Source organism: Canis lupus, chromosome 1 (assembly GCF_003254725.2).
Source record: "Canis lupus dingo isolate Sandy chromosome 1, ASM325472v2, whole genome shotgun sequence".
Taxonomy (NCBI): domain Eukaryota; kingdom Metazoa; phylum Chordata; class Mammalia; order Carnivora; family Canidae; genus Canis; species Canis lupus.
In genome coordinates, this window is record NC_064243.1 from 70,366,601 (window position 1) to 70,382,546 (window position 15,946).

The 15,946-nt window shown below is 40.0% G+C and overlaps 1 protein-coding gene across 21 annotated transcripts in view; it reads left to right on the plus strand.

The window, feature by feature from the left end:
* Positions 1–15,946, plus strand: part of CDC14B (cell division cycle 14B) — a 102,814-nt gene that overhangs the window by 74,188 nt on the left and 12,680 nt on the right. For 16 of the 21 annotated variants that reach the window (XM_025423069.3, XM_025423067.3, XM_025423070.3 and 13 more), the window contains 5 exons: positions 655–742; positions 1,042–1,272; positions 5,384–5,522; positions 5,901–6,060; positions 6,762–6,859. In XM_025423069.3, coding sequence (XP_025278854.1) covers positions 655–742; positions 1,042–1,272; positions 5,384–5,522; positions 5,901–6,060; positions 6,762–6,859 — 716 coding nt within the window. Of the gene's footprint in view, positions 1–654; positions 743–1,041; positions 1,273–5,383; positions 5,523–5,900; positions 6,061–6,761; positions 6,860–9,880; positions 10,015–10,690; positions 10,791–11,447; positions 11,594–15,946 lie in introns of those variants that run through there. The other 5 variants (XM_025423078.1, XM_025423081.3, XM_025423086.3 and 2 more) reach the window with 3 other exon arrangements.

The following is a 15,946-nucleotide window of genomic DNA, read 5'->3' on the forward strand; positions in this document are numbered from 1 at the left end:
GTAAAGTGTTTTAAATTTCAGTTCATATTCATGTTTTCTTTCTAGAGATACACTGTGATCTTAGTGTACTTGTAATTTCAAATTTTCTGCTGGGTTTAGTGCAGATTCTCATTGATCTCCTTACAAAATAGCTAACAAAATGATGGAAGTGTATCTATCATACAGGTGTAAATATCAAGAAGTCAAAAATTTTGTTTTTTTCCCTTTGTTAAAGGAGTCAAGATTGCTCATATTAGAAGCCAATTTGTCATTTAGGAAAATAGGGAAGTTTCTAGTCCCTCATAGTATAAAGAAAAAAAATGCTTTTTTTTACTGAGTAGCAGCAACTACATGAGAATAAATTCTGGATAAAAAAATATATATATATATTTTGGTATAAATTGGATGGCAATCAACTCTATTTTCCAAAGGCTGACTATCCTAGGAAAGAAACACTGTTTTAAGAAAAGTGATTAGGACCAGCAAAAGTTAACTGACTATTCCCTGGGAATACTCGTAGCAGGCTAAATTTTAGTTTCCTGTCTCCTGGTCACTTGTAAATAGTTTTTGTGCTGAAACAAATGGATTTGAAGTCCTTTAGACACTCGGTATTGAAAAAGGATGTAGACAGGAAATCAAGTCTAAAAATGAATTGTACTGGTCTTCCCTTTGCAGAAAGCGGAAAATGGAGATTTAAACTGGATAATACCAGACCGATTTATTGCCTTCTGTGGACCTCATTCAAGAACCAGACTTGAAAGCGGTATGTGAAAATAGGGGACCTAGAATATTGTTTTGTTATTAAAAGAAGTATCTATCCTGTGTTTTCCTTTGAAAGAGGCCAAACAGTTAAACCACATTTGTCTAAATTATTTAAATATACTAGGTCATGATAGTACATCATTTTGCCGGGCTTTTAACTTCTTAAATTAGTGCTTTTACAGTTATAATCAAATTGGTATTCAGTCCCTAGTCAAGATACTCTTTCTACCCAATTATAGGTAAAGGTGTTATCCATTTTCTTTCTGCATTTGACAACATCTGGTGAATTTCTTTATGTAGGTTACCACCAACACTCTCCTGAGGCTTATATTCCATATTTTAAGAATCACAACGTTTCTACCATCATTCGTCTGAATAAAAGGATGTATGATGCCAAACGCTTTACGAATGCTGGTTTCGATCACTATGATCTTTTCTTTGCGGATGGCAGCACCCCTACTGATGCCATTGTCAAAGAATTTCTGGATATTTGTGAAAATGCAGAGGGTGCCATTGCAGTACATTGTAAAGGTATGTTTCCAGGGTTGGGTAAAGAATGGTGGACATGCGTGTATGTATGCTTTAGAAGCACACCATGCCCATTTAGATTATATGCAAGGACACATGAACTGACTTTGTTGTTGTTGTTTGTAAGTTGCTTTTTTCTTAAAACCACTTTATTGAGTGATGATTGACATTATAAAGCTGTGCATATACAGAAGGCTTTTAAAGCCCTAATTTCATTCGAACAGTATTAAATTAAATTATATTCATAAGTAACCCTACAAAACCTTAGCACATTGAAATGCATTCATATAGGGGTGCTAGGGTGGCTCAGTTGGTTAAGAACCCAACTCTTGGTTTTGGCACAGGTCCTGATATCAGGGTCGTGAGATCGAATTCCGCTCACACTCAGCAGGGAGTCTGCTTGAGATTCTCTCTCCTTCTCCCTTTGCCCTTCCCCCTGCTCTCACACATGCACATATCCGCTATCTCTATTTCTCAAAAAATAAAATCTTAAAAGAAGAAATACATTCATTTATTCCTCAAATACCTATTCAGTGTCTTCTGTTTGATATGTTCTAGAATATGTCAGTGAACAGAGCAGACTCCAAGGGCTTGTCTTTGTGGAGCTTATATTCTATTAAGTTGCTATGTTTTCAGCAACTAAAGCAGTGCCTTGGCACTTAATAAGTATTTATTGAATGAATGCCTGTGTAATAATACACTGTATGATATACTAAGGTTTATTCAACTTCTCCCACTTTTAATAATGGAAAAAAACAACCAGATAGAGGATCAGTAAGGAAATTGAACAACACAGTAAACCAACAGAAATAACAGACACACTGAGAACACTGCTCCCCAAAAAAGGAATACACATTTGTCTCAGGTACACAGAGGACATAGTAGTAATGGTTGCACAGCAGTGTGTTGGTTAATGCCACTGAAATGTACACTTAAAAATGAAATGATTAAAACCATCTCCAGACACCAGCCCTGAAGAAACCTAGATCTCTGAGTTACTGGACAAAGAATTTAAAACGGCTGTTTTCACAAAGTGGTGGGAGGATGCTACAACTCTTTAGACCAGTGATGCTCGTAAATAGCCCTCAGTGTGCAGGACAGCATCCACACCGGCCCCACATGCCATTAGTGCTGAGGTGAGAGACCCTGAAGTCAGCTGGTGACCATTTAAAAACTTGAAGAGGATTTGATAGGATTGGATCTTTGTTTTGGCAAGAAAATTGATGACCATGGAAAGTTTGGATTATTAATTGGAAAGTGAGATCCATTAGGGAGGGTATTAAGTTGCTTGGGGGACCACAGTAGAGTACCACAGACTGTGTGGATTACACAAAAAGTATTTTTTCACAGTTTCAGAAGCTAGAAACCTAAGGTTGATTTCTGATGAGGTGTCTTCCTGGCTCGCAGACAGCTCTTTTCTTTTTTCTTTAAGGTTTTATTTTTTTATTCATGAGAGACACAGAGAGAGGCAGACATAGGCAGAGGGAGAAGCAGGCTCTCTGTGGGGAGCCTGATAGTTGTTTTCTTTTTGTCCTCTGTGTACACTCAACTCCTGGTGTCCCTTCCTCTTCTTCTAAGGACACCACTCCTATGAGATTTGTGGGGCCTTCCCCACATGACCTTACTTAACCTTATTTACCTCCATATAGGGCTTTTTCCCAGAGATAGACACATTGGGAATACAAGTTGAACGTGGATTTTTGGGGAGGCAGGGAGTGGGGGATACAATTCAGTCCATAACATCGTGTTCTCCGGTTGATCAGTATTCTTGTCCTCTCAGGGCAGCTTATCCCAACAGTCTCCAAAGACATAATCCATTCCAAAATCAGTTCAGGTTCAAAGTGTCTTCTAAATATCCTCTAAGACAGATAATGGGTGACACCAGGTACAGTTCATCCTGATGCAGAACTCTTCCCCAGCTGTGAACCTGTGGATCCTGACACATGTTAAGTGTGTCTAAAATACAGTAGGGGACATGCCTAGGGTAGGCATTCCCATTCCAAATGAAATCAGGAGGAAGAAAGGGTTCAAGGGATACCTGGGTGGCTCAGCAGTTTGGCACCTGCCTTTGGCCCAGGGCGTGATCCTGGAGTCCCGGGATCCGGCTCCCTGCATGGAACCTGCTTCTCCCTCTGCCTATGTCTCTGCCTCTCTCTCTGTGTTTCTCATGAATGAATGAATGAAAGAAAGAAAGAAAGAAAGAAAGAAAGAAAGAAAGAAAAAGAAAGAAAGAAAAGAGAAAAAAAGAAAAGAAAAGAAAAAGAAAAAAGAAAAAGAAAAAAGAAAAAAAGGTTTACGGGGTCCTAGTAAGTCTAAAACCTAGCAAGGCAAATGCTGTGAGATCCTCTGGCCCAGAAGTAATGCTCTGGTCCATTCCCTGTTCCACAGACCCACTTGGGCAGCAGCTCTGTCCCTGAGGTGGTGGGCAGGGACAGCCTGGCCCCCTGACCACAGAGCTGGCCCTACCCCCTAAAACCCAGGAGTAGGTAGCCTTGCCCCTGGGCTTATCGGGGCAGTGGCAGCCTTGTTGGTCCTTTGGGGTTATACTTCTCTCTTCTTGAAGGACAAGGAGTGTTTTCATTTAGATAATTCTGTTAGTCCTATTAAAACCCCAGAAATCTGGAAGCCTTCCTTCATTTCATCTTGTGTATGTCCCTTTTAGTTCAGACTGGCACTGTGTCTGCTTGGTATAATCAATCCCATCCCTGTTTTTGGCTTCTGCTGAGATGGCTGATTAGATCCCTAGGTAATCTCTTTATACCAGTGGATCATTGACCACACCCTTGGGGTTCTCTCCAGAAAAACCGTTCTCTCTGTTTGCAGTATAGACAGGCCTAGAATTTTCTAAATGTTTGTTTTGCTTTAACAGTCCCTTCTTCAGTTCATCTGTCTTCTCTAATGTTTTACTTTAATGAGGAGAAACGAGGCTGTACTTTCTATACTTTGCTTATAAATCTTTTGCTAAATAAGTTCTACCTTCCAAAAATCACTAAAACAATTTAGCCAGGCTGGTGTTTTTCTCCCACTTTCTAACAAGGATTGCCTTTCTTCTGGTTCCCAGTAACCTGTTCCTCATTCCCATCTGAGTCAGAACCAGAATTACCAACACCCATATTCCTACCAACAGACCCTTTAGGGTGGTCTAAGTTTTTTTTTCTAACATTGTGCCTTAAAACTCCCAGGCTTTTACAATTCTGACTCCAGAGCTCCTTTCCGTTTTTACATATGTTACAGTAGCACACCATATCACAGTACCAAAATCTGTATAAGTGAGGGATTTCCAGTGGAATAGAACCAATGGAACGTATGTAGAGAGGAAGATATAAAGAATTGGCTCGTGTAAATACAGAGGCAGATAAGTACAAAATCTGTCATGTGAATAGGCAGGCTGGAGACCCAGGAGAGCCAATAGTGCAGCTTCAGTCTGAAGGCAGGCTGTTGGAAAATTCTCTCAACCTCCGGGATGCCAGTCTTTTTCTTCTGTCCAGATCATCAACTGATTGGATGAGGCCCACCCACATTATGGAGGGGCAGGTAATCTGCTATTGACAGTCCACCAATCTAAATGTCAATTCCTCCAAATACACCTATTAGGCTGACCTACAAAATTAATCACTCTAAGAGGTAATGATGGTAGTCTAGATGAGAGTAAAGGGGGACAGCAGAAATACAATTTATAAAAGAAACCCATGTGAAAATAGGAATAAAAGTATAGTAGAAAAAACTATTGGATGAGGGAAAAAAATGTGAGAGTTTAAGCCCATGTGTTTGGAGAGACGATAGTACCATTAACAGAAAACCCATAGTGGAAAACAATGCACTTAAACAACTTAGAATCATCACTTTAGAAAGTGATTTTCACTGTTGACTTCATAGAACCATCTGGGGGATGTTAGCAATCTCCGTGTCCAGGCTGCATCACATACCAGTTAACTTGGAATTCTGGAGATGAGACCCAGTATTTCTGACACTCTTCAGGTGATTGCTGTGCATATCCAAACTTGAGAGGCACTGTTGAGGGAAGCAGATTCATGGGAAGCCTAAAAAATTCTACCTGCCCAACAAAATTCTGAAGTACGTGAGACTAGGACCCTTTGATTTGTTTCTTTTCTAGCTGGCCTTGGACGAACAGGCACTCTGATAGCCTGTTACCTCATGAAGCATTACAGGATGACAGCAGCCGAGACCATTGCTTGGGTCAGAATCTGCAGACCTGGCTCAGTAATTGGACCGCAGCAGCAATTTTTGGTGATGTAAGTAACGGAGAACTTTTGTAATTCCTCAGGGAACCATGGGTCTGGAAAATGATGGCAAGTAGGATTTTTCTTAGTCTCCAGTAACAATAGATCATCTCGGGGATCCCTGGGTGGCTCAGCGGTTTAGCGCCTGCCTTTGGGCCTAGGGCATGATCCTGAAGTCCTGGGATTGAGTCCACATCGGGCTCCCTGCATGGAGCCTGCTTCTCCCTCTGCCTGCGTCTCTGCCTCTCTCTGTGTGTGTCTCTCATGAATAAATAAATAAAATCTAAAAAAAAACCAAACAAACAAACAATAGATCATCTGTAGGAGAGCATCATTTGCATGTGTCTTTTTGGAAAGCTGTATTTTGATGATGTTATTTAAATGCTCTAGGAAACAGGCAAGCCTCTGGTTGGAAGGTGACTATTTTCGTCAAAAGTTAAGGGGTCAGGAGAATGGAAAACACAGAGCAGCTGTCTCAAAACTCCTCTTGGCTGTTGACGACATTTCAATCAATGGAGTCGAGAATCAAGACAAGCAAGAACCTGAACTGGTAATCGAACCATCCCCATCACGCTGTTGTCATTGTTTTCAGTGCTGTTGAGAACCTTACAGGGCATGGGGAAAATTGTAGATAAAAATAATAAAGCACATTTTGAGGGATTATCGTCACACAATTTTTTTATACTTACAGCCCCCTCTAGGAACTTTTTACTCAAAATAGTTAAAATAAAATCATATGTCCATAAAACTAAAATTGTTTGTTTACTCACTAGACACTGTAAAAAAGAGCTACATGAAGTGAGCTCTTTAGAGGGACCTAGTGACGCTTCTCCTTATGTTCCCCCTGCCCCCTGTCCCTGCCTTTTTCCCATTTCGTTACAATTGATTTACGGAACTAATTTTTCTCAAGTGGAAAGCTTTAAAGAATCAAGAGTTTGGGGGCTAATGATACTATATTAAGTGGTAGTACTATATTAAGTGGATTGTGAAATTTCAAAAAGAATGTTATTCTTGAAAACCCATTATGCCTCTTCACAGTATGTTTTATAACAAGAGTACTGTTGAGATCTTTGTGAAAGTCAACTTTTGATTATCTTGAAATATGAGCCATAGCTTTATTTTGAAAGCAGAATATTTTAGAGTTGATCTGTTTTTTTGTATGTGTCTATATGGATAAACGTAACTGCTATGCTTTACTGCCTTTGTAAGTGCAACTTAAGTCACTAGCTCAGTGTTTCTTTACTTATACAGTACAGTGATGATGATGAAATCCATGGAGTGACACAAGGGGATAGACTTCGGGCCCTGAAAAGCAGAAGACAGTCAAAAACAAATGCTATTCCCCTCACGTGAGTCTGGTTTCCTTTGTGTGGTTGATATGATTTAATATGTATATAAGGTCCTTCCTGAGCATTTTTTCCTCTGTGTTTTTCTCCGTAGTTGCATGTCCATTATGCCACTTTGAAATGGTTATATGCATTATTTAAAATTCAGGGTGTCACCCAAGAAGTTCTTATCTGTACTTTATGTCCATTGTCTATCTAGCCTGTGTACACGGGACAGCAGTATTGGGAATGCTCTTTCTTCTGGATGAGATGTTCTCAGGAGAGTGGTAGCAGATGTAAATCGCAGAATAACAGACTTGTCCAGTTACTGAAACTGAATTTCCTTAAATTCACTACCATGTTATAGACAGTTTGTGTGGATAAGGTAGACTTTAATCAGTGATGACACTGTGGCTTAATGCCCTATAATTTTAGGGCAATAATGAACTAGATTAAATAATAATTTTGTATGAATTTTTTGTTTGAGGAGCTATTTCAAGTTCCAAAAGAAGGTTTAATATGGTGTTAGGAAATTTTACAGTTAGTGTGTGTGTATGCCCATCTGTACTTGGTTGTGTGCTAGTTGGGATTCGATCTCATGGCACATCCAGGATTGTTAGAAAAAATACGTAGAATTTAAAAACTTGGCCATTACACTTTTTTCTAGGATATTCTTTAGTATATGCTTTCATTTACCTGTTAGGATTTCTTCCTTGTAGTAACCTTCCTTTTCATTATGGGGTACCACATTTCCAGTTATTTATTTTTGGGGGGGTGGGGCAGAAGGAGGGAGAGAGAATCTTTTTTTTTTTTAAGATTTTATTTATTTATTCATGAGGCGGGGGGGGGGGGGTGCAGACACAGGCAGAGAGAGAAGCAGGCTCCCTGCAGGGAGCCCGACATGGAACTCAATCCCAGGTCCCTGGCCTGAAGGCAGGCACTAAATTGCTGAGCCACCTGGGCTGCCCAGGAGAGAAAATCTTAAGCAGGCTCCATGCCCAGGTAGAGCCCAGTGCAGGCCTCAATCTCACAACCCTGAGATCATGACCTGAGCCAAAATCAAGTGTCAGATGCCTAGCCGACTGAGCCACACAGGTACCCCTCCAGTTACGTTTTTTGAGGTTGGCTGTTTTTGGGTTTGTTTTTTTTTTTTTTGGTGTTGGAGACTGGTCATTTTGTTTGGTAATCATCTTATAATATGGTGAGGACCTAATGACATAAATGTTCATGCAGAGAAGAACAAGCCTTTTTATTTTTAATTTTATTTTTAATTTAATTTTTTTTCAGGCCTTCTTTTTATTTTTTATTTTTTTATTTTTTTCAGGCCTTCTTTTTTAATTAAAAGAACAGTGGTTCTTCACTGGCACTTCCTCATTATCTAAAGTTCTAAAGTAGAATTACGCAGAAAGCATGTATGCTCAGGGGCAACTGCCTTGGGACGTTCTTAAAAGACCCACAGGGAAGAACAAAGTTATAAGGGCGTTGGAATAGATTGTAGACAGTCACAGCCCTCTCTGCGGTGTGGGGGTGTGGCACATAACTGAGAAAGCTTTGACAAGGGTGCATTTTATATCATTTATTTAATCCAAATGCCATGTTGATGTTAATTCAGTAAGTCTTCATCTGAGGCTCTAATGTTCTTTTTATTTGGAAATATTGTAGTCCCTCCAGATAACCCTTCTGAGGCTGGAGGGGACGTGATAGGCATAGGCAGTTCCCTGGAGCGGTACTCAAACTTCACCATGCATTTGAGTCTCCTGGGAGCTTTGCAGAATGCACATTACGGTGTGGGGCCTAGGCTGTGAGCTGTGACTGCACATCTAGCAAGCTTCCAGGTGTTGCCCACGATGCTGGCGTGGGGACCCATTTGACTCACAAGCCCTAGAAAATGGGTGGTTTGTGGGTTGCTTTTAATCATGCCCTGGTTTTTTGTTTTGTTTTTATGAATCTGCAGCATCAGTTCATTTCTCAAAAGCTTCTGATGAAAAGTCAGGTTGGGAGTCGGGATGGGAATTCTGCTTAGTCAAAAGTTCCTGTTAAATAGGACTTATAAGAAATTTCCTTCAGTAACTGAGCCTGCTGCCCTGTGAGTATGTGTTCCAGAGATTCACAGGACTTGCTGCTGTTTCCTACAGATGAGACAATAAAAGTCTCTTTCATAGCTGATAGATTTGTGATAATATAAGAGAAAACACTGAATGAAGCCTAAAATTCTAAATTCTGTTGGAACCCAGAGACGACGCTAGATATGGGTGAGTGTGTGAGGTATCCTGGGGTGGAGGAGTCCGTGAGGGCTGAAGAAGAGACCAGCCTCTGAGATCACTTGTTCTGGACTTACACCCCACCCTACCCCCTGAAGGACACTGGCCTTTTTCTCTGAGACATTTGGCGTAAGTTATAAACCAAGGAAAATGGTAAAAGTTAAAAAAAAAAAAAAGGCAAAAAGGCCGCTAGTTCAGGATTTCTTTAATTATCATTGTAATCCTAAAAACAGTAGAAAAGTCCCCAAGCCATCTCCCTCTCTACTTTTTTTTTTTCCCCCTCTCTACTTTTAAAGGAAAAAAACAAAATACTAAGATCCTTTTAAGTTCATAAGTATAAAAACCCTGGGGAAGTCTAGATTACTCTGGGAGGATTTCCCTTCCTCCTCTTGTACGTTTCACTTATCCTTCCTCTGCTTTTTCAGACCCTCCTTGCTGTTGGAATCCTCTCTCTTTTGCTCTTACGTGTAATTCTTCTGGCCCTAGAAGAAGAGGTCAGTTGGGGATTTCCTTTCCCTCCAAAGTTGTGTTGTTGTCTTAGAAACAAAAGAGAGAGTTTTCAACAGCAGCTTGAGGTGAGAAATCTAACTTCAGCCCCTGTCTCCAGATTGGGACACCTCTGTCTCCGCAGGTAACCTCAGTCGCTTTGCTACGGATATTTAGTGGAATAAAAATACTTCTAAGAAGGAGTTAGGGAAAAATATAGAAGTACTGGTGATTCTTAAGAGGAAGCTTGTAATACACAAAACAGCATTCCAATTACTGTTTTCTATTTTACAAACAGTATTTGGGGGAGAGTTAAAGTTGTTAGATATTGTCAAGTGGTCCTTACCTCAAAGAATCAGTCTGATCCCGACTATCACGAAGACAGTAAATCACATAGTACCATGACCTTGATGTGATCTGCAGGACGCGAAGGCAAGTATATTACTGTCTGCACTAAAATAGATTTGGTAGATTTATAACGTCATCCATGCTGCCTTTGTGCATACTCATCATTCTGCTAGGTCTGTTAGTGTTAAACGAAATGGTGCGTGAAGAGTCAGGTGTACCCTACCTGGGAATAAGGTGAGAATATAGACCTAATTTGCTTTAAATCTCCTCCCTTAACAGCACACTATGGATGAGTATGCTTTCATCATTGGAAAATAACTCTGAGGCCATGAGCTTTCATAGAGGACCGATGAAAAATCTGTGGTGTAGACGCTTGGATATAGACTGTTTTGCCTTTAAGATCACTGTTAAATCAGTAATTGCAAATGAAATTTGGGGTGGATAGACAGTTCTTCAGTGTTCCTAGGCCATTTTATTCCATCCTGTCTAAATATTGTAATTAGTAGGTTTGTGTTCTTGTGGAAGGAGTAAATAAGGTGGTGCCAGGTGTCATTTGCAGGGTGAGGTTAGATTTGATTTCAGGTCCATACTTAATGTAATCCCTTGTCGCTAGATAGCAGAGGGTACCTATTTAGTGATTAAGATGACAAGGATGCCGAGAAAGAGCACACAGTAAGCCAGACCAGTGATTTATGACTTCATCCAGCCCAGTAGTCCCACAAAGCAAATGCTCAGTGGAGCCTTTTCTATTTAATCACAGGTGTAGTGACCAGTTGGAAGTAGCTGGAAGGAGTCACCACTCTTCAAACTGTGAGGTTCCCTTTGTCATCATCCTAGAGGACTAGGACTACAAGATTAAGAAATACTGAGCTGAAAGCCAAGTTTGGCCACAAGAGGAAAATGAATGAGGAAAACAACTAAGGACATATATACAATGTTCCTATATAGGCTAAATTTTCCTCATTTTGTGTTGCCCAGTGTTGGGCATGCTTCCTTAGTACTTATTGTCAGAATATGCAGTTTGCCTCAACTCCTGGGTGACCAGTGCATGACAGCATGGAAATTACATTAGTTCTGCTGTGCTGTGTTCATTTACTATGGTGCCTCCCGTGAATCATTGTTAACTATCAGTCCAGGGCTGCTGTTGGTGATTTGGTTGGTTTTGTCTCCTTTTTCTCTGGTTTGGTATAGTTTTCTGTGCGTGCATATCTTTTGCTTTTTGAAGAATTTCAATCATGGAACTACAACTCTGATTTCTGTATCATACAGTTAAATTAACATGGGACAGTTAATCAGCTAGAGATTGGGTCTCATCTTTTGTTACCAAATATCAAATCAATTTAAAACTGAAGATAGCATTTTCTCCCCAGCGTAAAATGGCAAAAATCCATCCTTGTTTCCCACCCCTTTGTATCTATCACAGGGTGTCTAAAATTGACATGTGGCTTTATTTATTATTTTATTTATTTTGGCTTCCCAATTTGAACATCTGTTCTTTCCCCTTCACCCCCTTCCAGATGTTCCCTAGCTGTGCTGACCTCTGCACTGTGTAGTGTTGTCATCTGGTGGATTGTTTGTGACTACATTCTTCCCATCCTGCTATTCTGTCTTGATGGTTTCAGAACACAGTAGCCGTCGGGACCCTTTGGCAAATAGCTGCTGTGTAAGTGTCCCATTCCATTTCTCTATGTGGTTACCTCTGGTGGCCAGTGTGTTTCTCATGGTGCATGTTTTTCTCACTCTCAGCTCTCCTAGCTTTGTTGGTTTGCTCCTTTTCAAAGGTTCGTCTTCTGAAACTTGTCATTTAATGGGATGGTGGTAGGGGGAAGCCCTTTCCTGATCCTTTCATATAGGGATATTAAAAATAACAGATTTTGTTTTTAAATTGTGCTTACTCTTAACACATTTTTTGAAATAGCAATTTTTATAGTCACTGAAATAGTTTATTTTCCCTGTCAGAAATATTTAGTGAGTTTGGGATAATGGGGTGGTTTTCTTTCAATTTCCTCTCATTTTCCAGAGTAAATATCTTCAGCATATCCCCTTCAATCTAACAAAAAAGAACTTACCCACTGTTTTTCTGCTGCTCAGAAAGATTTGATTTTGCAGATAGTGAGTGTCACATCATGTTTCATCTCCAACTGCCATTGTACACAGTTCTCTTAGCTTGCAGCTACTTCCTGCTAAATCTCTGTCTTGAGTAAGCAGACTCTTCTCCTCTGCTGCATTTCACATCCTCCCCTTTAGGGAATATAGTTAGTACAGTTTTCAAAAATGATGTTAAATGGGAATAGGACAGCAGAGAAGACTGGAGTCCCTTGTTCAGTTTCGTGTTTCTACATAATGGTCACTGCGCTTCCATCCTCATACTTTCCTTTCCCAGAAGTAATCAAAACGCCCTTATTAGGTTAATACTGCAGAATTTGTATTCTCTTGATATCTTTCACCCTTAAGTGAGTATCTTCGCAGTGAAGAGACTTCTGTTCTGCAGTAGAATGTGGCAGGAAGCTTCCCCAGGGAACACCATGCAGTTGAGACCAAGAGAACAGGAAGGAGGGTGTGTGCTGTAAGATGTGGTTTACCACTCCCCCGTTATGTATATCTATGCTGCATTCTTTTTTCGCTAAAACTCTTCCTTTAGCTCATATTTTAAGAATTTATTCTGTTGCTCCAACTTGGACTTGGGAGTTGTAAAGGAATATGGAAGTTCCTTCTGGGATCTCCAAAGTGGAGTTCCGTTGCAACAACTCTCATACTTTGTGGCTTAATGGAGTGTCTTCAGATGGCTAGGATTTCAAAATCCAGCAGAGACCATTCTTTTCAAAATTAAGGAAAGGCTGCTTAACATGTTCCTATTTATGACATTTTCTTGTATATCAATACAGGTTTATTATTGCATAGACAGATACGTTGTATTTCTGATATAGATGATCTTTTTTGTTTTTTTGTTTTTTTTTCCTTTATTTCTATTAGTAAGAAATACTAATTTCTCTTAGTAAGGTTAGATTTCTGCATATTCTGACTCAGGAGCATAATGCACTACATAGATTTATTCTCAAACTATTCTGTGGGAAAGGTATTTTGAATAGATGAGTTCTAAGCAGGTGGAGTCATTGCTAATAATAGTTAGGCACTTTGTGGTTGTATTACTTTAACCAGGGTAAGTTTAAAAATGGTTTCTCTTAGACACCTTTCTTTTCAATACCCTATATAAGATAGAATTTTTTTTATTGCCATTACTAATATTGCCATTGCATTTGTAGACTGAAATCGGAGTATTCAGTTTAGCTTCCCTGATTAATTTGGAATTTACAGACACAAAAACTTCCAGTAGTAACAATGATGTAAAGAGGTAGAATCCTCGGAGTTATCTTTTGAGGGGACTCATTATAGGCACCGGGGTTGGTATTCACCTCGGTAGGCTAGTGACGTGGTGTGGCCTGATACATTGTCACCCGGCGTGCCTGGGAGGTCAGGCTGTCCCGACACCTCACGGCTGTGTCAGACCCTGAGGCGGGGGCTGGTATCTCTGAGGGTGCAGGCCCACCATTTTGGAAGCTCATTTTGTGTGGGTGATAACCAAGTGTACACCATGCATAGTCGCACCAGTGGATTCCTTTTTCTGGAATCGAGCATTTATGTTCAAAGTGTTTTATAATTGGAGAGGTAAGAGAGCTGGCTTGTCAGTTACTAGCTTTGCTGTGTGCCTTAAGGTGCAAGTGTCAGTCTGGGAAGAGCGGGCCTCAGCAGAGGCCGCAGAGAGGGTGAACTCCCAGGATGGCAAGACATAGAGCAGGACTGTGGGTTCTGTCCGGGAAGGGCTGACAGGAGAAAATACACCAGGAGGCTTTTGCTCCACAAAGCCCTGTGACTGCCTGGATTGCACAAGGTGAGAGGTGCTGGGCTCCCCCATACCCTATGGCAGAGTGAAGGCGCCACGCGTGCCAGCTTTATCCCACCTTGTGGTATTGTGAATTTATCACGGGTCCTCTCTAAGTGTGTTTGCTGCGGGGTTTCCAGTTTTTTGACACATAACCTACAGATAAAGTGACTGCTCTGTTGTTAATGCAAATAACTAGTGACCTGAATCTCTTCTGGTGTCATTAATGCATTCCAAATTTCTGTCATGCTCTTACTTTAAAAAATCCACATAAATTATTTACAGTAATTTTATAGAGAAATAAGTACTTTTTAAAAGATGTGACCTGTCAACCTAAATTTTGATTTAACAGCGATTTCTTTTTTGAAATAGTAAACGTTTCAAAAAATTTTTGAAATAGTTAATTTAAGAAATCAAGTTAGTAGCTAATTTAAGAAATCAAGATTTAAATGTCCTAAGCAAGTAATACATTGGCTCTTGGTTTTGTTTTCACATTAATGATTTTACAGTGTGATGATTGTCCATTCTTCTGGCCGTAAGTGGCCTCAAATTCTTCAACAAGTTGGTGTGGTATTTCCAAAAAGCCAACAGGAGTCTTATTTTCTCTACTTGTATAAATGGTGGTAAAACCCAGGAGCCTGGAGCAGGTGCAAGGCTTCAGGACCACAGTGGCAGCACCACACCCTGGGCCTTGGCTTCAGAAATAGCAGTGGAAGTTCTGTTGTTGTTTTTTTTAAATATTTTTATTTATTTATTCATGAGAGACACACACACACAGAGAGAGAGAGAGAGAGACATGGAGACATAGGTAGAGGGAGAAGCAGGCGCCACGCGGGGAGCCTGATGCGGTACTCCATCCTGTGACTCCGGGATCACGCCCTGGGCTGAAGACAGGTGCTAAACCGCTGAGCCACCCGGGCGTCCCATGTTGTTTTCTTTTTCTTTATGAAAAATCCTATATTCAAATCCTGTTAACAGAGACCATTAAATATTCTACTGTCCCTCCCCTGCATTTGATATGATCAGAAAGATATTTAAATAGATGCTTCTTTGATTAAAACAACTATGTCTGCATATACCTTTTCTGTTTTGTTAGAATGATAAAACTTTGTGAAAAATCCTGAGTCAAGCATTGGCTCATTTACTCAGGATCAGTTTCCCTTTGAATGCCTGTTTTATAGGCTTTGAGAAATACTATGGGGATAAGGCAAAACGGCTGAGAGAGCAATACTCCGCCCTCACCCCCTTCCCCAAACAGCTTGAAAACCACTGGCCTCTTGGCTTCTGCCCTGGGACAGTGACACCTGCTATTTTTTTAGTGATGAGAAGTTAAGCATTTTACTAAATGCTGAATATGCTGTGGTTTGGCTAATACCAGGAATTTACTGCTGTATTTCAAGGACCCGGCTTCAGTTACTGATTAACATGGCAGCAATACAGACGAAGGAGAGAGGACCATGAGTTGTAAGGGTTCCTTCTACTCTCATGAGCTGGGTCCTCCTAAGTTGTTAGCGGCTCTCACCTCTATTTGGACATGAGAGGAGGAAGCTTATTTTTAAGGCAGTGTTTTCAATTACAGATACATAGAAGTTGAGTATATATAAATGTGTGTGTATGCGGTTCAGCATTTTGGTTATCTGTTGAAGAAAAGATTTACATATAAAATCTTTTGATGTTTTCTGCTGTTTTCCCCATGACCACCATTCAGTGAGGAATTATAAAACACCCTCTACTTTGAGCAAGGTACTCTATCTGGGCTTCATCTGAGGGTTGTTCTTCTGACTCATGAATTTGCCTCCTGGGAAACCTTCACCCATTGGCATTGGTTCCTTGAGATTATTTTAGAGTTTAATTAAATCAAATTTCACAAAATTTCAAGTTTTGCTCTCATGTTAATGGTACTTAGTGATTTAGTAAGTGGTTGCAATCCAGACAAAATTCAAATAAAAAAAACAAAATTCAAATTTTGCTTGAACATATTTTTAAAATTTGAAATGTTATATAAAATTAGTATTGATTTGGGGCTTAATACCCATACTTTCATTTCTGAAGAGTCTATTTTATAGATTTTCATATTCATATTCCTTAGAAATCAGAGCTTTTAAATGATTTCTTGTTTTTATGATTAGAATTCTG